Here is a 21,149-nt window from a genome sequence, read left to right as displayed (position 1 = left end):
AGATGGATGATTTGGCCTTTCGTATTGGCTCTCGTTGTACCAATGTGGCTGCTGGATTTGGGAGCAGCATCACCTGAATTGTGGGGAACTGAGTCCAGTCCCACACCGTTTCACAACTTTCGGCCTAATCTGTTTCCGGCCAGCTAGCAGTGCCTCATCTCTGCCCAAGAGCAGGTGCGATTTGTGGCAACCGGGCGCATGACATTGTGACTACTCAGGGAAATTGTGGTGAATCAGATCTCATCCTTTTCTCTCAGCTGTGTCCTAGATAAAATGGCATGAAATGCAATAATTAGAATAATTAAACATACTAGAAGCAAAATGGTGACAAGGAAAGTGAAACACAGGAAAAGTCCCACCATGCTGTGTCACTAAGCACAATATAATCAATTCCTACCTAAGCTATGTTAGAGCACAGCAGAATAAGCCCTACTCTGCCCTTCAGGAATCGTCCCTGGGACGACGACATCCCCTATTTCTTAGTATGACAGTAGTGGAGAAGTCTGTTATCTATAGACACACCATCCCCAGGTGGGCCAAGGAACCAGTGGCCTCAGCAAGCAGCTGAAACGAAATCAGACAGCATGCGGTCATGGGCATCTGCCTGGAACCTCCCTCTAACATGCATGGAACAGGGAAATGTTTTTATAATACAACTAACATTCTGAGAAAATGTCCACACGTAAAAATACGTGTGTTTCTGTGAATTTTGCAGAGACAGTGTCCCACTTGTGCCAACAATCCTATCTCACTGCATCTTTGAGGACATCACAGAGGGAAAGAATGTAATGCTAACAATTGTAATTCTTTCCTCGGCGAAAGGACAACAAGATAAAGAAACTAAAACACCACCACGAATGTGGCCTATTCTAAAATAATAAAATGTTACTACGCTAAAGGACACAAGCAGCAAGCCTAGTTGCTAAAATAATGTGCCCAGAGGCATCACTAAAATGGCACTTCACCAGGCCAGGAGGGGTTCAGTTCAGCGTGGGGCTAGGAGTGCTTCTAGCTGAGGTGGGTGCACACCCTGGTGTTTACTAATTTTCCTGCCAGGCCTGCTGCCAAAAGTGAGGGTTGGTCCAGGGGGCAGGCATCTTCCACTAGCTGGAGTGGCCTTGGGCAGTGTAACACGAAGCAGGAGCCTTTGAGGCTCACTGCCAAGTGTTGCAGTTCCAGCAGGGGGAGGTGTAAAGCACCTCCACCAAGAGCAGGCTTTGTTCCTGACCCCCTAGAGAGCACCACAGCTCTCACCCCATGGAGTCAGAAACGTCTGTTAGTGGCAGGCTGGCACAGACCAATCAGCCTTACACTAAAGGGTTGGGTGAAATACAGGGGACATCTCTAGGTGTGCATTTTTCAATAAATGCCAGTGTGGGTTTATTGAGCTGGTTCGTTTGATATCAAACTTCCCACTCTTCAGTGAAGCCATCATGGGGCTGTGCAGTTCGTAATTACAAACTCTGAGCCTGTGTACTCAATATGGCCACACTGCACCTGCAATGTCTAAGAATGCACTTAGACACTGTAGGGGTGTATTGCTCATGCAGCTATGTCCTCAACTGTGGTATAGTGCACCCTGCCTTGGGGCTGTAAGGCCTACTAGAGGGGTGACTTGCCTATGCCAGGGCGTGGCACCCAGAGAGGGATGCCATGTCGACTTGACCTTTTTCTCCCTGCCAACACACACAATCTGCAATGGCAGTGTGCATGTGTTTGGTGAGGGGTCTCTTAGGGTAGCACAATACATGCTGATGTGCTTAGAGGACCCCCCCCCCCCCCCCCTTGCCACAGGGCCCTTGGTACCACTGTTACCTTTTACAAGAGACTTAGCTGTGTGCCAGGTAAGTGCTAATTGTGGAGGCAATAGTACAGTTTAGGGAAAGAACACAGGTGCTCACCACTTCTCTAACAAGGTATGGTCTGTTAGATGATTTTGGGAATTGGGCAAACCTGTCAGAGAATCACTTATCTGTAGATGACAAAGCCAGAGCCCTGCTCTTGTACCCCAAAATCAGTACACACCCACAACAAGTGGTATTTTACTATCATATAATAATTGTTCATTATGCATTATTCATCTACAAATAAAGTGTATCAGAATAATTATAAACAACTCACATAAAATATACCAATAAGAGCAAATGTTTCAGTAAACCACAATCATATTTCATGACACACACTTTACGAAAAGTATGTCTTATACCTAATACGTCTGAAAACAGACTGCCATCTAACGTGTATGTTTGCATACGATTTATTATGTCAAACCACAGGTAGTTTCTCTGCATGCCCTTGTGCTGCCAACAGGTCTGCAATTCATCCCTTTACCAATTATCCAAAGGCGTAAGTCCATGTGTCTAACTCGGCTCCATGCAATGATATTTTATATATCTTTATTACCAATGATGTCTTATGGAGCAAGGGGGGATAGTCACTGATGCTTGGGTTTTTCTGTGGTACAAAACAATGCCCCGTTACTCAAAACATATGGAAGGTAATGCTGCTTCTCCCCTCTTCCTTTGAAGAGTGATTATCCCAAGGCCGACTCCCTTGTAGTTGCTGTTACAGTGTGTGCACTAGAGATGTGTAAAGTTTTCCTTTTCTACATTTTTAATTTGAATGATGACCAAAACACAGACTTTCTCAACCAAAATATAAAAATCAAGCACATATTTAGCATCACCTTTCAAACGATTAGTCTGCTGTTCAAGGCCCAATATTTATTACACACATTCTTTGATATTAAATGCAGGCATGTTTACATAGTCAGACCTGTTTTGCATGCAGCATCTATAGGCATCATACGAAAGCCCTGCCGCACATAGCCCCATTAGGCCAGCAGATATAGTGTGACTCCAGACCTGTTCCATAGCTATTTTTAATGTAATATGAGGTATTTAATGCAATTAAAAAATGCAGTGGCTAATCTTTAGATGTTTTTTTGCTTCATTGTTGTAATATATACAGTAGTCCCAACAAGAGAGGTCCGCCTTCATACAATGATCACATTACCAAGCGGGTAGCAGCAAGTCCAGTGCCCACCGAAGTACAAGGCCTTCAGCGGGAACCAAGCACACCACACCGGTATCGAGAAGGCAGGACAGACCTACGCAGAGACAAGTCTCCAGGAAGACCACTCGAGAGAGAGAAGTCTCCAGGCAGGCTGCTGAGTACCAGGAGGGAACGGTCACCGGGCCGAATGTTTGAAGAGAGCAGCAGAGGGCGTATACCAGCAGGAGCCATAAGAACACCACTTTCACAGGTCAATAAGGTAAGTACTTGTGAAGCATCCTCTACCGATGTGCTGCAGTCCATATTCCTCAACTGTGGAAAAATGAACTTGTATTTAAAACAAATGCCTCCTAACTAGTTTGGGCAAGATGTCTCACTACTTTATGCTATGTGCTAACTTTATGGAATGTTAGTGTTTTATAGCTCATCTTAGATTTCATCTGTGGGTTGCAGGGATACCCTTGGGCCTTTTTAAGGAAGCTGTATGGGCCCAGGAAGGCTGTTATCCATTTCAATCGGTCTATTTGACTGCTCTGCGTTTAGCTTTGATGCCATATGCAATTTCTAGATATTTGCTCCCAGCATTTAGACATCTAAAACCACTCTAGAGCACCCGTATTCCTGAGAAACCAAGTGTACAATCTAAAACTTCACGAACCCAAAGAAATGTAACATCCACTTCTGATGGATACAACTGCCTGTGGATTCCTTGCCTTATGAATTCTCCCAATGTGCCAGCATTCAGCGGCAATTTTCTTCCCAGCTCTGCACGTCGACGAGGACGTCACAATTGCCTGACTCCACGCAACTCCATCTGATGTCATTGTGGTAATAAGAGGTCCTCGCTGGCGTGCTGACTTCAGTTCCCTTTTTTCTGTGCCTTCGAAGCATAACGGTTTTCTCCTAGCTCTTGGGAAAGGCTACTGTTGTCAAAAGTGTTGATAGTTGTTATAATGTCTCCCCCTAGGAAATCCGGTTTTAAACCTTGTCGGGAGTGCGGGGTTGCATGTCTGTGACCGATCCACACAATGATTGCCTGTGGTGCTTGAGTTCTGAGCACGACGTGGAGTAGTGTGGGTCCTGCCAGAAAATGAACCCGAAGAAACTGAAAAAGAGGGAGGCCAAATTATTTTTGGCCGAGGCGAAGAAGGACAAGAGTCATCGGAGGTCTTTATCCGGAAAAACCTCGAATTTGCACAAGAATCAGCATCATTCCGGGCGTCGTTCGGATAGAGGTCAGTCTTGGTTGAGGTCTCTATCCAGTCAGCGTCGTAAGAGGTCAGTCCGACGGTGACTCCACAGCAGAGTCCTCAGGCTTCTCTGGCACCGTCAGTCTTCGAAGTGGTTGAGCCTCAGGAAAGTCCTCGCTTCTCACCTGGAGTGCAGTCGGATGTTCCGTGTCCGGCACCGACGTCGCAGGAGGCGCAGCGATATCCTGCCTTCCCCACTCCGGGAGCGGATCCGGCAGCATTTCTGAATGCCATGTTCAATATCTTTAACACCATGGCTCCTGGTGGTGCACCGGCTGGTCCCACAGGTCCTTTGGCCTTTACATTGGGCGCTCTGGCTCCATACAAGCCGGCGCCGTTTATGCCCTTTTAACCGGCGGAAGGTGTTGGGCTGATGCCGATGGTATCGCCTGGAAGACCTTTGACGCTGGTGTCTTCACCTGTTAGACCAGTGGAGCTGATGATGTTGCCCCAGGTTCGATCGACGCCAGTGAAGCGGCCCGAGAGTCCACGGCGCTGATGGATTCGGTTCCGGTGCCGGATGAATCCGGAGATCGGGGTGTGTCTGCTGGTCGTCAGTCAAGCTTGAACCCGATGTCATCGACGTTGGCTTATTCCATGTTGACGCCGAGATTAAAGGCCAGATTAGGATCTAGGAGAAGAGCACTGAGGCTCTTAGAGGAGCAGGAATATCACAGGCAGCTCCTGGAGGAAGAAGAAATTGCTGAGCCCCTGGGGGACTATCGGGGCTTGGACTTGGCAAGTGGTTTAGACACTTCCCCTGAGTGGGATCTAGCCTCTCCAGGAGAATACACAGAACAGGCGGCCTCTTTTCATTCGGTGGTACGAAAGGCAGCAGAGTTCCTGGACCTCCCACTACCTGCTGCAGAGGTTAAGACCAGCATCTTGACTGAGGTCCTGCATCCTGCTTCAGCTTCTGCGGAACCACTTCTTCCTTTTAACGATGCTCCTACAGAGCCCATTCTGGAAGAAGCCTGTGACGTCAGCTGTCAACAGACCAGTGGCAAGAAGGTACAGGGTAGCTCTGGGTGAACCGGGGTTCCTGTCACAACATCCGAATCCGGAGAGTTTGGTGGTTTAGGCTTTTTGCTCCTCTCGTTCGGCTCCAGGTTCCTTCCCTGCTACACCTTCAGACAGGGAGTCCAAGAGGATGGAGCAGTCGGCCAAAAGGACCTTTTCATCCTGCAGCCTGGCCCTCAAATCTGCCAATGCGACTTGTGTATTGGGCAGGTACATTCATGCCCTGATGGACGCAGCTAAACTCTGGTACCTGATCTGCCTCTAGAATTGCAGGGAATCCTGTCAGATGTGCAGGCCGCCATTAGGGAAGTCATCCATTCGGGCCCCGACTACAGACTCTGGCAGGGCGATGGGCACTCACATTGTCATCTGGAGGAATGCCTGTTTGAGATCTTCAGGATTCTCTACGGATGTCCAGACCAACCCTTTTGGACATACCTTTTGATGGGGACAAATTATTTGGAGCTAAAGCTGACTCTGCCTTAGAGTGTTTTAAGGAAAGCAGGGCTACTGCCAAGTCCTTGGGCCTGCAGGCTTCCACTACCACCCCACTCAGGTCTTTCAGAAGATTTAGGGAGTTCAGGAGAGGAACTTCCTTTCGTGGGAGACCTCAGTCTGCAGCCCAGCAGCCTTCAAGTCTGCCCTATTGGTCCTTTAGAGGGCGGGGTAGGTTTAGAACAAGAGGGTCCATCCAGCAGCACACTGCCTCTTCCTTTTCCTCAGGGGGGACGCAGCAAGGAAAGCAGCCTTAGTTCTCCGCCCATTATGTCTCATGCTTCTCCTGTTTGGGGAAGGTTATTTCATTTTCTCCGCGAGTGGGAGTTAGTCATCGGACTCCTGGGTTCTCAACATTGGTGGGAAAGGTTATGCCATTCCTTTTCGGGATTTCCTCCTCCTTTCCCTCCTCGTCCATCCTTTCCCTCCTCGTCCATCCTTTTGCACCATCTCCTGTTGTTGCAGCAGGAAGTTCTAGTCCTTTTGTCGAAAGGGACAGTGGAGTTGGTTCCAGAGCAGGAAAGGGGTCAGGGTTGTTATTCAAGATAGTTCCTGATCCCCAAGAAGGATAGTCGGGTGAGGCCTATCCTGGACCTGATGGTTCTGAATTGGTTCCTCAAACAGGAGAAATTCAATATGCTGACCCTCGCGCATGTGCTTCAGGCGTTGAACAAAGGGGATTGGATGGTGTATGTCGACTTACAGGATGCTTACTTTCATATCCCTATTCTGAAGTCGCACAGGAAGTATCTCCGGTTTGTGGTAGGGTCACAACACTACCAGTTTGCGGTCCTTCCTTTTAATCTTACTTCAGCACCTCAAGTCTTCACGAAGGTGATGGCAGTGTTTGCAGCAAATCTCAGGAGGAAGGGAATATCGGTATTCCCTTACCTGGACAACTGGTTGATCAAAGCCAAGTCTCCAGAGTTTGTGCTGCATCACCTGCAGATGACAACCCGGTTGTTGTTCGATCTGGAGTTTTCTGTAAATGTGCCCAAATCTCACCTGGAGCCCTCTCAGTGTCTCCTGTTCATAGGGGCAGTGCTGGATACAGTGTTGGATCGGGCCTTTCCTCCGCGAACTCGGGACATTCTGGCGTTGATTCCAATGTTTCAAAATGGAGCGATTGTTCTAGTCCTCAAGGTCCTACGTCTGCTCGGTCTGTCCGCTTCTTGCATTCTGTTGGTCACTTATGCAAGCTGGCACATGAGGGCTCTTTAGTGGTGCCTCTGCAAGCAGTGGTTTCAACACAAAGGGGATCTCGAGGAGTCAATAACGATCTCCAGAGATGCTGCGGTGGATCTACGATGGTGGGCTGTGGATGGCAATCCTTCACAAGAGGGGCCACGGTCATAACAGATCCTCCCACTCTAGGGTGGGGGAGCACATCTGGGCGACCTGGAGGTCAAAGGTCATTGGTCTCCAATGGAACAGATGTTTCATATCAATCTGTTGGAATTGTGGGTGATACTTCTGGCTCTCAAGGCCATCCTCCCCTCACTTCGTGGTCAGTCTGTCAAAGTCCTGATGGACAACACTACTGCGATGTGGTACATCAACAAGCAGGGAGGAGTAGGGTCGTACCTTCTCTGCAGAGGCTCTGCGGCTCTGGTCCTGGGCTCAGGGCCATCGGATTTGCTTAGTAGCAAACCATCTGGCTGGAGTTCTAAATGTGCGTGCGGACAGTCTGTTGGCATTTCTCGGCTGATTACGAGTGACGTCTCCATCCAGACCTGATCCATTACATCTTCCAGATTTCGGGGTTTCCTCAGGTAGACCTGTTTGCCACTCGGGAGAACGCGCACTGCCCGTCATTCTGCAGCCTCCAGTAACCGATGCAAGGAGCGTTGGGGGACGCGTTTCAGATGTCCTGGAACGGCCAGTTGCTTTACGCGTTTCCCCCCCAAACCCTTGATTCCTCAGGTTCTGAGGAAGATTCGCCAAGACCGGGCCGAAGTTATCGTATTAGCTTTGGATCGGTCTAGAAGGGTGTGGTACACAGACCTTCTCCAACTCTCACTGTGCTCTCCGCTCTGGCTCCCTCACAGAGTAGACCTCCTCTCGCAGGGGCAGGTTCTACACCCCCACCTTCAGAGCCTGCACCTACATGCCTGGAGATTGAACAGGGCAATCTGAATTATTTTTCTCTCCCGCCAGAAGTGGTGGACATTATTTTATCAGCCAGGCAACACTCCAACAAGACTGTCTATGCCAGTAGATGGGCAAAATTTGTTACTTGGTGTGGAGAGAGATAAATTGATTCCTTAAAGTCCCATTTATCTGATATTTTGCTTTGCACTTTCATTGACACAGAAGGGTTGCGCAGTTGCAACGGTGAAAGGCTATTTATCAGCGCTGTCTGCTTTTCCTTGCCTTCCTGATCAACCTTCCTTATTTAAGTCCCCTATAGTTCTTAGGTTCCTTAAAGGGTTAACTAACAAGTTTCCTCCCACTCAGTTTGTTATGCCTCAGTGGGATTTGAATTTAGTTCTCACCTTTCTGATAGGTCCACCATTTGAACCTTTGCATTCTTGCCTGTCAAGGCTATTGGTTTTGAAGACAGTTTCCCTCACAGCCATCACGTCTGCTAGGCGTGTGAGTGAGCTACAGGGTCTTAGTGTAAAACCCCCTTTCACATCCTTTCATGCAGACAAGGTGGTGCTGAGAACCAGGGCGACTTTCCTACCAAAGGTAGTTACTCCATTTTATATGGGGCAATCCATAACACTCGTCCTTTTACCCTCCTCCCCCATCCATCGAAAGAGAAGGAGAGACTGCATCGACTTGACCCAAGGAGGGCTTTAAGCTTTTATATTGAAAGGACCAGAGAGTTTCAAGTGGACGATCAACTCTTCATTGGCTATGTGGGGAAGAGGAAAGGAATGGCAGTCCACAAGAGAACACTGTCCAGGCGGGTCATTCTTTGCATTAAACTCTGTTATTCTTTGGCAAAGAAGGGTCCTCCTGTTGGTATTAGGGCCCATTCCACCAGGGCTAAATCTGCCACTTCAGCCTTGGCAAGAGGTGTGCCGGTTGCTGAGATCTGTAAGGCCGCAACTTGGGCTTCCCTCCACACTTTCGCAAAGCATTATTGCTTGGATTCAGAAGTTAGGAGGGATGGTCATTTTGCACGTTCTGTGCTGCAGGATTTCTTGGTGTGACCATTCAGGCACCCGCCCCGAGTGCGGTACTGCTTTGGGACTCTATTCATAAGGTGAGGAATCCACGGGTAGTTGTATCCATCAGAAGCAGCCAGATGGTGATAAATCGTCAGACACTGCCAAAACCCTGACGCGCACGGCACAGGTTTATTCGCTCCACAATTACTTGAGGCTTATCATGGCCATCATTTGCCTATACTATTTGATTTCTCCCAAGGACTCATGACTACCAGCAGCTTGATCTATGTACCTTTCGTGTTTACATATAATGTTTTATATACATCTGAAGCCTTGACAAAGTCTTGAAGACGAAACATGTGTTGGCTGTTTTGCTGTATGGACTTATTGTTACATTCGAACATCCTATTATAACTCTGACCATTTATCACCATCTGGCTGCTCTGGACACATGGTCATTTTGTACAACGCAGTCTTTTGATTGAGATTTCTACTTTCTACCTGCACTTATAATAAATATCTACACATCATCTTCCAAGAACGAACTTTCTATTTATTCTTGAACATTATCAGGATCAGGATTCATGCTATTGGTGTGCCCTGGCCACTCTTCTTTCAACATTTAGGCAACCACCCACTCTTCAGTGTGTGGTCCTCCGACACCTGTGGTGGCAGGTGTTAGGGCTAGCCTGGCACCCAACACCATATTGTTTAAATTTTATGACTTTGCTTGGATTTCACTATTGACATACGCTTGATGTGCAAGCACTCTCTGGCATCCGCCACCTTCTTCGCCTGACTTAATATCCTCAAAGTAATCGGTAGTTGCTTCAGAGCTCGTTCCCGGCTGCTCAGCATACAGGTCTGAGTAAAAATCAGTCAAGACACGCTTGACCTCCTCTGTAGCGGTGCAGATTACCCCCGCCGAGTCAGTCAATTCCACAATATAGTTCCCAGCCTGCGGAGCATAGCAACCAGCGTTCTACCAGCCCTCTCGCCCTCACCAGATCTCCTCGCCTTAGCTTCCTTGCCCAGAAAGCAGACCTCGTGAAGTGCCGCCGCCTCCTCATACAGAGTCAGCTTCCCCCTGAGTTCAACCAGGAGGCCACCAGACCAGCCATAAGTCAATTGTTTCTCCAGACCAGCAAGCTGTGCCTCCAGGCTCGCCAGCTCCCGCCTTAGCACCTTTAGCACACCATGTTGTTTAGCAAGGCAAATCCCACAAATTACAACCTTGAAAGCCTCCCATAGAGTGCCCACCGAGGATACAGATCCCTGATTGACAGCGAAGTAATCCACTATAGCGCCACGTATCTCTTCCCTGAAGGCCTGATCTCTTAGTGCTCCATAGGGCAACCTCCACGGGAATTTGCAGCCGGAGCCCCCAGGCATGAGCAGTTCCAGCATGACCGGCGAATTATCCTACAGGGTTACGGGGCTTATGCTCAATTGACTTCGTCCAGAGTTCCACATCCCTAGTACCAAGCCACCTGTCTATTCTGGACTGGCTGCCATGCGTGTAGTTGACACACGTGCCCTCCCTTTCTGCTCCATGTTTCGCCCTCCAGAGGTCCACCAGAGCACCCTCAGCCATGATATGGGACAAGGCCGTCGCAGCCGCCGCGTGCTGCAGTCTGGCCCGGCTCTCACAGTCTACCTCAGAGTCTAATACAAGATTGAACTCACCGCCCCATAGTAAAGACCCGGAGCCCAAAGAGCCAATCAGTCGCCATACTTCCCCAAAGAATTCGGGGTTGTCAACATTGGGGCCATATACTGACACCAGACGAAATAGCCTATCTAGCAATGTTCCTTGCAACATGACATAACGACCATGTGAGTCTGCAAGCACTTTTTCTGTACGCCACTGCAGTCCCTTCCTAATCAGGATTGCCACTCTCCGTGCATAGCTCGAGTACACCGCCATATGACTCTCTCCAGTCCAGCCAGCCTTCACCCTAGATTTTGTGGCCTCGACCAGGTGAGTCTCCTGCAGCATACAGATGTCAATTGCATGGCCCGGCATATAAGCCGACAGCATTCTCATCTTGCGTCCATCATTCAGCCCCCTGACATTCCAAGTGAGATATCAAACAGTAGTCACATGTTTATGCACCTTCCCAGTAGTCTTATCAAATTGCATAGTGCCCCATCCACCACACATGAAGCATCAGCTGCAGGAAGGAGGTGAAGAGGGGGAGGGGGAACATAGACAAAACCAACAACCCCAATAATAAATATTACAGGTCCCCACCCATGCTGACCCCCAATTGGGCCAGCCCAGCAAACCCGCCCACACCCAAATTCATACCCCACAACATAGCAACAAACAACTTGGTTGGACTCATTCAGCGGGGCGTTGGCGAGGCCATCCATTAACCGCCTCGGTTGTGGTGGGTGGGCAGGAGCATTGTAGTGCCAGTCATACTGCAAGACAGGCTGCACCAAAGTTAAGCCTAGGTCAAAACCGGACCAGCCCCAGGACACAGTTCAGGATCTCCGGTGGCCTCCAACAACAAAATGATTTTAATCATTGTCACCTGCGAGCAGTCCGAAGGCGCCTTTTTGGGAATAGATTTAGCATATTTGGTTGCCTGTTACGGGTCTGTAAAAAAATGTAACTTGCCCTTGTGCAACACTCGCAATTTAGCCGGGTAAATGAGGGAGTACTTGGCATCTGTCTGCCTCAAAGTGTGCTTGACCGGAAGGAACGCCCTGCGAGCCGCCTGCACTCCAGGGGGTGTAGTCTGGAAAGATACTGAGTTTGTTATTATATATCACGGGGCGATGCTCTTGAAGTATTGTGTCCCTGTCCCCATAGTTCAGTAAGCACACAATGACTAGGCGCACCAGTGTCCCCGGCAGCGGCCTCGGGCCGAGCGACCTGTGAGCCCGCTCCACTACCAGTACCTGGGAAAGCTCACCAGGGAAGAGCATAGTCTCCATGTAGTCCTCCATCCGTCTCATGTCCGTCGACTCCGGGAGACCCAAAATATGGATATTATTGCGGGGGAAGCAGGCTTCGAGATCCTCGTTCTTATTCCGGATTATTTCTAGCACGCGTTCCATTTGCAATAGTTTCTTTCCGTTGCCACGCCGACCATCCTCCAGGTCCGAGGTGCGAGATTCCACATGCTCAAGACGGGTGTCATGACTATCCACTCTCTTTCAAGCGATCCATTAGCGCAGTCAAATGATCAGACTTGCCATCAATACTAGCCAGACTGTGCTTAAGGTCCATAAATATAGCCTTCACGGAGGGTGACTGCGCGTCGTCCTCCTGGGACAAATCTTCCGATGACCTGCCAGCCTGGCTGCATTTCTTTTTGCCCTCAAACGTGAGGATGGGCTGCTTCTAGTCCGCCTTCTCCATCACAGCGAAGGCACACCGCAGCTCTCAAGTGCATGTCAAACACCACTCTTTCTCAGCCAGCAGCCCAAACCGAGGAGGGGAGTCACCAACACTCGGGTGCGCTTACAGGTGAGTACTCACGCACACCAGCGGCCGCCAACCAAAGCCGGCACGCTCCTCCAGCAGAGAGTGGGCCCCGGCCGGCAGCACTGACCACTCCAGCAACATGCACCGCCGGGCCCCTACAGCTGCTCCCCACACTCGGATTCACCTATCCACAGGACCTGCGACCCAATCTTCGCTGCCGATGGAGTCCCGCGGGCATCAGATGTCAGAGGCCCCAAATGGCTCAAGGTGCCAGCCGCAGAGGCTCCAATCTCCGTTTCTAGGGCGGGGGGTGCCACCGCACCCCCGTCATCAGGTGCCACCTCGTTCCTCCCCGAGATGCGTGAAGTCGCGGACCGCCCAGGCCGCGTAACAGAGCCGCCATCTCTCTCCGACCGCTCACTCAGACCAATGGCTCACCAGCACTCACACCTGCGAGGCCCGCGGCCTGACCACCACCTCCGCCGATCTGGCCCCGCAGGTCACCTGCACTCCAAGGCTCGTGCAGCGTAGTGAATCCCAGCCGCTGAGCCTCCAGCTGTCAGGGGGGGCGGAGGGGGGCACCCACCGAGCACCACTGGCCACCGGACACGCTCCAGTGCGGCACTAGCAAGGCAGGCCACTGGCCCCGCACCACCCCCACACTTCGCGCAGCTGCTACTAGCCCCTACTGCCAGGCCAGCTCCATTGTCGCCTCACGCGACTCACAGCAGCCACTCGATCCAGGAGAACCGCACCAGGCCATTCCGGGCAGCCGATCCGTCAGGATAAAAGATGGATTAAGGCTCCTGCCCTGCAGAGCCTCACAGAGTGGCGGCCATAATGCGGGACAGCCAAGCCACGCCCCCCATCAACGTCCTATTTAACACCGCCACGTGGAACTGAATGAAGCCACCCAACGGCGGACACAGGGGTACTGCTCAAGCAATAGTTTCTGGATCCAGTCTGATACCTGAGAAATTCAAAGGTAAGGAATCTGCAGCTAGATATAAACTGTACCAGATAATGCGTTACCGAAGGTAAGGAACTTGTTAATTAAGGGCAAACATGCAAGAAATGTATTAATTGTGGGCTTGTCTATAACTTTATCCTCCTGATATAACTACCTGTAGTGTTGGCAGAATATTTCTGAACTACTTTTAGACTCATCTGTAAATGGATCTTCAAGTTTCTTAGTGTTAATTTGGTTGACCATGGCATTGAGGGACCGAGCCAGAAATTTCTCAGTATGCTGGCTATCCTCATACCATTTTTGGCCGACTGAAGAGGCATTCACAGGAGCATCTTCTTAGTAAGCGTCTTTAAGACAGGTATTAGCTTCAACCTAGTTGTCTTTACTGCCTGTAGGTTTTATTGTTCCTCCCCCTAGATTTATAGATATTACAGAAGATGATCCTTCCACCAAGTTTGGCATCAAAAGCATCCCATATAATTGAAACTTTTGCCGACTGAAAAAGAAAATCAAAAATGAATGTTCTCATCTTCACTGCCCAGTATTAATCCCGGAGTGTCAGTCGATTATTTTGTCATAGGCTATGCTTCTCGTCTGTATTTTCTAACTGTAATTTGATAAGTGAGAGCAGAAAATCTATTTAGTATATTAGTAACCTTGCCCCCTCTTTAGCTTTTTGAAACTCAAAAATCGATTCATGATGCTGTATAAAACCTTTTTGCAATGGAGATATATGCTTTAACAGAGGGATTACTATTTTTCCAAGAGTGAAAGATGCTGTATCCTGATTTAAAATTTTTAATGGCCTGACTATTGGGCTTTTTTTGCTTTCTGACTTTTCGGGAAGAAGCTAATTTTTAATGATGAATACATTTAAAATAATTCCCTTTAATTAATTTACCCTCAATTTGCATTAAAGAGCCAACCAATTTTTGCAGAGTTTGGAGGATTCGTCGTCTGTTGGTTCATAAAACATAAGCGATTGTAAACATATGACCAGTGCTTAATTTGTAAAGGAATACATGCTGGGGCTTAAAATATTGCTCAGAAGCCCAAGGCTAGTGCTGTTGAAGGTTGGGGTCCAAATACCAAGTCTTCGTAATCTTGATTCCATGGATGACTTTTTCATGCACCACTAGACATACCTAGTCTCTGGCTCACTGTTGGAGATTCCGGATTCTCCCGTTGTCAGGGGATATCTTCCTCCTCTTTTCTCGCTCTAGTGTGTTTCTCTCTCTTCTCTCTCTCCCCCCCCCCCCCCACCTGCAGTCATAAGCTCAAATTAAACACTGCATATGGCCTTCAAATCTAAAAGAGACTGAGCTGCCTCTTATATCTAAAGCAGACTTTAGAATTTTAACTTGTAACCACTTGTTAACAAAAATCGCATCCCTCTAGAGTCACATGTGCAGCTGATAAATGAGAGTATCCCTCTTAATTGGCTTGGACACAAACTGAATTTGACCTAGAATAATGGGGTCTTGTAGCAAAACAATTGAGTAGTTAAAATCATGAAGCTACCCACCACAGTGTTGTCTTTCCAGGCATCATTTATATGATTGATATTACATAAGAAAATTCCTAAGCTCCTCATGTGGCTAACCTATGGCTAGGCTCATTGGTATGGTATGCCTTGTACATTTCGGTCTAGGCCATGCCTTGCAGACTCCGTCCTGTCACATTGAGTGTAGGAGCCTGAATTGCCTCTCATTTTCAAAAGCTTTTCCCTCCCCAAGGACCAATTGTCACATGTGTTCTTACACTTCCCACATCCCCACTCTCATCCCGAACCACTAGCCTTCCTTCGCCTGTCGCAAGGAACCCTACCTATACCAGACCCCTTTTTTATACCTTTGGGTGCTGTGTTGTATAGCGCCTAGATCCTGGTCTGTTTCCTAGATTCATGGGAAAGATATCACGGTTTGGTAATGTGTCTTTCAAACTCAGTGGCCCTGTAATAAACAGCTCTGTGTAAGCATGGAATAAGAGGTAAGGCGTGACAAAACAGTGTGTTTCATAGTCAGAACTGATATTCAATAAATAAATGGGCTTATATCCAATTCACCGCTCCTTTTTAGTTTTAGCTCTTCTACTCTTTTGGAAGCCTCTGTGTGGTCACTACCTGGAAGTAGTAGTGATCTTCCCATTTGAGAGTAATAGCTTGGGTTGATGAAAGCTGGATGGTTGGACACCTACTGCTTGGAAATGTCTCTTCTTGGTTTAGCAGTTTCTACTGACCTGTATGGCAACACAGGAAAATCAAACTCATTGTTGTAAGCATTCCTCCCATCACATTTTGTGTGTGTTTAAGTACCTCTCTAAGGGGCAGGGGCTTGCCCAGATGTCGGTCCTGTGCTCACCGTTCCATTGGAGCCAAGCTACGCTTTGCTGACGAGCCCCAATCAGGATGGAGCTGGTCATGGGTTGCTTTTGTTCTGGTTCAAGGAGGACCTGGTCTGGCAGATCGGGCTGGAGTGCTCCTATTGGTGCAGAGTCCAGACTGATTTACATATGGCTGGGTCCAAACTGAGGTGGCATGGTGGACAAAAGAATGTTGAGTACGAATGCTACCTTGAGCTATTGCTGGTGGTTAGACATTTTATAAACATTCTTTCCATCACCTTTAGTGTGTTGGATATGTACAAACACGCATCCATCAATCTAAGACATGAATAGTCTGTGGGTCCGACCGGCCCCACCTGTGTTCTGATAGTACTGCCGTCCTGACACTGCCTCTAGGGAACTCCTATTTTCTAAGTTATAATATTTGCCTAAGGACCATTGGCTATCTGATGGTGATTTTCATTGTTCCTTAGGGCTCCTCTTCCTCTCGTTGTGCACTCTGCCCTTTCACTGTGAATACAGAGAGCCAGTTCACTCGTGGCTAGGGTAAATTTACTGTTATGGTGCTTGACTCTTATTCAAGATATTCTTCTGTTCCACACACTCACATGCTATCATGCGAGAACTTACCCCACTTGACTTCTTGATTGTGGTGACAGCTTGAATTCAGCTTGACTTCTGATTTCCAGAGGTAGTTTTTGGTCTAGTCACTAGATGGAGAGTATTGTAGACTTCCGATTGATGCCGCAGTAAGCTCTTGACCAGATGTAGTGTAGGGAGCATCATCAAACGCAGTGCAACAAGAAATGCAATGGTTCACCTGATGGATCTGACTCCGCTGGAGAAGGAGGCAGAGGACCTCTGTATACTATGTGCATGTTAGTCCTGTAGATGTAGCATAGCTCTTTCAATATCTTATGTTTTTCTTTTTCAGGTATGGGACCAGTCGTCGGTATAAAATTCTACTTGGAAAACCCCTCTCATTTCGAGCTGCAGGAAAATGAAGAAAGAACATCCGGCAAAGGCATGAAGTTGGGGCTTCGAACACTGCAGTCTGCACCCTCCAACACTGGGTGACTGCCCCAAGCCCTTGAGGACGTCAGATCCTAGAACATTCACTGATACTCCCACTACTGAGTGCATTTCTTTCTTAGGCACATCCATAAGGGGTTGGCTGCTAAACATCCACCGGGACGCAGTGTCATGTGGGGCTCATTACGCGACACAACGATCTTAAGGGCTTCGCTTTTTGGTGCCATTCTCCAGCAGAACCACCAGATGCCCCCTGTACAGCAAAAGGCCAAGTGATAAGTGCTCTACTGGTATGCCCCCGTGACATGCAGCCGGTGGGGTCTCACTTAGCCATTCCTGGCCTGCCACTATGCTGCACACAGTGCGAGAGGCAGGTATTTCCAGCTGCAAATACTCTACTACTCGCCACTATAACAAGCAGAGCCCAGGAGACCAGGTGTCCGACCCCTCAGATACTTCAGTGCCACGAGGCCCGCTGATCAGTGCCCTGCAGACAACAGCCATGAAAGGCCTGCTGACCTTTTCCTTGCGCCTTCCTGCACTTCCAGATTTTGCACTTTGTACTTTACTTTTTCAGCTCACCATGAACTCCATAATCTTTTCTAGTCTATTAGTAGACTGCTTTACCTAGTCTAGTTTAGTATCAGCTTGATATTACTGACGTATTTACTCCTCATTTAATTTGTTGACACCCCACAGTGGTTTTGAAAAGGAATTTGACAAAATATAATTTTAAAAGTAATCTTGACTATTTGAATAGAACGTCACTAAGAGTGTTTACATTCTGTTAGAAGAAATACCACCACTGTTCATTTTTTCATGTTTGTTGCTGGCCAGTCTCATGCACGTTTTTCTGAAAGGCTGAGCCAGGACTTTTCTTGATCTTTTCCAGTTAAGTGTGAGTGAACATCCTCAAAGTATAGTTTGGAATACTGTGCCAAACCCCAGAGGTATGCCAGGGTTTGTCAATTACATGCACATCCACCATGCAGGGGTTTCCCGAGCTCAAGATAAAAATGAAAGAAGGTCAAATGCAATCTAATCCCTCTTGGGACTTACTATAAATAGAAAATAGAGTCAAATTAATTTCCCTGGGAATGCTCATAATCTTCTTTTAGAGGTTATAATAGTCACCCTCGAGCTTCTTCCATATATGTAAGTGTAAAAGGCCACAATTTCCTATGTAATTTGAAAAAACAAAAACGTGCAGAAACAATGTTTTTTAATCTGTAAATCGAATCTCATCTTTGGCCTGTTACGTGAAGCCTAGTGAGGGGCTGGAATCCGAAATGGGAAGATTAAAAGGGTGGGTTGACCGTTGCAGGCACCATGATCTGTTCTCACCAATAAGTGGTATTTGGTTTAAAGCGCACCCAAAAAGGTTCTTTTTTTAAAATAAGTACAGCCCAGGCTGTAGATCCCAGACCTTTATGTGAATAAAATATTTCATGTCGGGAAGAACATGCCCTTTATGAATTACAATCTGAAATGTTTGTTTTGTTTCCACCATAGCTTAGCTATTTAATAAGGCAGTGCGGATTTTGCTCACAGACTTGCACTGTCTTGCACCGTCTTGCATCTTCCAAACATGAAAAGGCTCTTGTCCTCTTGAGAGACGTAGGTTATGCGAGAGGCCACTGTTAAAAGATTAATTAAATTCTTGGTTGTGTCTAATAAAACAGTCTTTTTTTTTTTTTTTTTTTTTTTTACCTACAATACACGCTGGTGAGAAAGGAAAAGACGCAGATTTAAAAGGAACCTTGTCACTTAATAAAAATCCTTTTGGAGTCAGTGATGAACAGATAGGACACAGCGCCAGCAGTTGCCAGTCTTTCCATTGTAGCTCAAATCTAAAACTAGACATGTTTCGTGGTGGGAGTGCAGGACAACCAGAGAGTAGTACAAGTCTCCTTTGGGTGCTTTGGCTTGTAAACATTGAAATGCAATAAAAGAATTAAGGGAGAACCTGCCTAAATCGGATTTCTAGGACAATTTTCTTTAGCCACTAGTGCTTCAACATGAGTTAGGTCTCTCTCCCTCTAGCTTTCTGTCGATTGTCTTGCCTTGTTCTTATTTGTGGCAATGGTATATTCTCCATTCATCATCATCACCCAGGTTCACCAGCTTCACAAACATTCTTTGGACCTGGTTTAGTTAATATCACAGGAGTATCCTAGTCCATACCCTACATGCACCAAGACCTAGTAATCCTACCATAAAACCTGCCTTTTAATTATATGTAGCTGTAAGCTAACTGGCCATCGCAAACCTAATTATAAAATTACCACTAATTTCAACTAATCATTGCTTCATTTAGTTAGTTTTGTTCTCTGTGTACTGTCGCTCATGGTGGACTGGCGTTTTATGAAGTTGACATTATTGGTTGTGGTTTTTGCAGGGGGTGGAAAATGTAGTGTGCAACCTAGTATCATCACACCCTGCTGCACTATAGCAAAAGTCTGGTCCTCACACTGTGGTGAAAGCCATTACTTTGCATGGGGCTGCGCCATTGACCTGGCTACTCACATGTTTTTGGTTGCGTTGCTTGATGTTTTTCTGCTACCTCACTTGTAAAGTACCCCAAGCCTTGGGATGGCTCTGCAAAACCCCACCCTCCAATTATGTTCTTTGGGGATTTTCTTGGTGGAAAAGGTGCTAAAGTCTTCATTAAGCAAGTCAATTAAGCAAGACTTAAGTCGGACTTCAACTTCACTTAGCTTTAGAAACATTTTTAGAACCATGGCAGAAATAGCACTTTATGAAATGTCTGTTTCTTCCAGTTGGAATGCAAACACATTTGGTTTCCAGAGCTACGCAGTCTAGTGCCTCAGAAAATTGTTTCTGCCTGGAAAAAAATGCCTGGAGAAGGAATAAGATCATGGTGCACAAGACAACTGAAAGCATCAGAACATTTTTTCGATCAGGCTTTTAGGAAGGGAAATGTCGTGGAGTCCGCCATTACACTTTCATAGCTCATCCAAGAATGTCATTGACCAAGAAGTCCCAAAGTGTATATGTTATGTCTCTATTGTGAAATGCTTCCTTCTATACAGACAACTTCATGGATTGTACATATTAACCAGAAACTTTATATTCGTAAACAAAGGGAATTGAACTGGTTTCTACTTTTTTATTGTAAACGGCGCATTTTTCAAAATGTACATTTTGTTTAATGGTGGTTGTGGACAGCTCAGTGAGCTTAATCTTCTTTAAGACACCATGAAGAATTCAAAGCTTCATATTTTAGCAAAAAAAGAAACTGGATTTTGGTATCAGGAGATGTACAGCTGTAAAAGGAAACATAGTATGTTATGTATTTGTTCCTTACCTAATGTTCTTCTGCTTGAGGCCCCCATTGAAAGCGTCCAATGTAATAAATGTTCACTTCAACCACAAATTTCGATCTGGAAGTATGTGTTTTTGTGGAGCTTCTGTAAAGACAGTGTTGTCCTCCTCTTTGCTGTCTGCATGGATGGGCAATTGATGGTCCTCTTCTGATTGTGATACAGAACCCTTTGTGATCCTTGGAAAGGATGTTGCACATTACCAGGTATCCCATCCCTCCCCTGAGTGGACATGTGCCACCCATGTGTGCTTTATGTGATCCGTTTCACCTCCCAATTTTTTTTAATTCATTGTGTCTGATGTCTTCATTCCTTCATTCATGTCTGAATTTTTTTAATACAGTCAGCTTTTGGCTACTTTACAGTTTCTCTGTCTGCCATTAAAATGTTAATGCATGTTTCCATTACAGAACAAATATTTGCCTTTAACCTAGGTTTGCTTGGTTCTTGAAACTGCTGTGCCACTTTGCCTCACCTGGGCACTTTACATCAGAGCTATACATTAAATCTAAATACTTATTAGATGCTGGATTACCTAATTCATAGGTTAGATTGGAATTTCTACCTTGCTAACATGTTACTAGTCACTTTGATTCCTTTGTCAGAAAGTAATGAAAGTGATTCCCTGCAATCTTGCATGGGTCCAAGAATCTGATGAATACTTTTAACTGCAGATTGGTTACCTTGTGAAATGCCTCAGTCACCAGACGGGATCAGAAAACTCTTTGCAATAGCAGGTTGTGCTTCCATCCCACCTCCAGACATTAGGACTTAGAGCCACATACAGGTGCTTCCTTGCCCTCTGACTTCAGGTCCTCTTTTTGCACTCCCTTCAGTGCCAATCAGGAGCTCTGGTCCTACCGTTTTCTGTTACTTTTTCCAACGTTTCTTCAAAACACTTTACAGTGTGCAGGGATATGACTCTCAAGGTGACAGGGTTGATACTGTCGTAACACAAATGGAGAGTTAGGGAGATTGGAACAAAACAATTAGAAGGAATCGACCCATACTAACTCCCTACATATAAAGCCACAAAACACAAAAAGGGTATCGGGTTCACTAGTGATGAGGAGCTGTACCCATGGGAGATTATCCAGGGGCTCCTAGACCTCAATGGGTGTA

At 47.0% G+C, this 21,149-nt stretch overlaps 1 protein-coding gene across 2 annotated transcripts in view; it reads left to right on the top strand.

Moving 5' to 3' along the window:
• The window catches only part of CIT (citron rho-interacting serine/threonine kinase), a 1,039,445-nt gene extending 1,019,365 nt beyond the window's left edge, over positions 1-20,080 (top strand). For both annotated transcript variants that reach the window (XM_069215034.1, XM_069215033.1), the window contains 2 exons: positions 2,971-3,274; positions 16,586-20,080. In XM_069215034.1, coding sequence (XP_069071135.1) covers positions 2,971-3,274; positions 16,586-16,609 — 328 coding nt within the window. In that variant the 3' untranslated portion in view covers positions 16,610-20,080. The remainder of the gene's footprint in view (positions 1-2,970; positions 3,275-16,585) is intronic.
• The last annotated feature ends 1,069 nt before the right edge of the window (positions 20,081-21,149 follow it).

The sequence above is a fragment of the Pleurodeles waltl genome, chromosome 11 (genome assembly GCF_031143425.1).
Source record: "Pleurodeles waltl isolate 20211129_DDA chromosome 11, aPleWal1.hap1.20221129, whole genome shotgun sequence".
Taxonomy (NCBI): domain Eukaryota; kingdom Metazoa; phylum Chordata; class Amphibia; order Caudata; family Salamandridae; genus Pleurodeles; species Pleurodeles waltl.
This window is presented reverse-complemented; position numbering and strand designations above follow the sequence as displayed.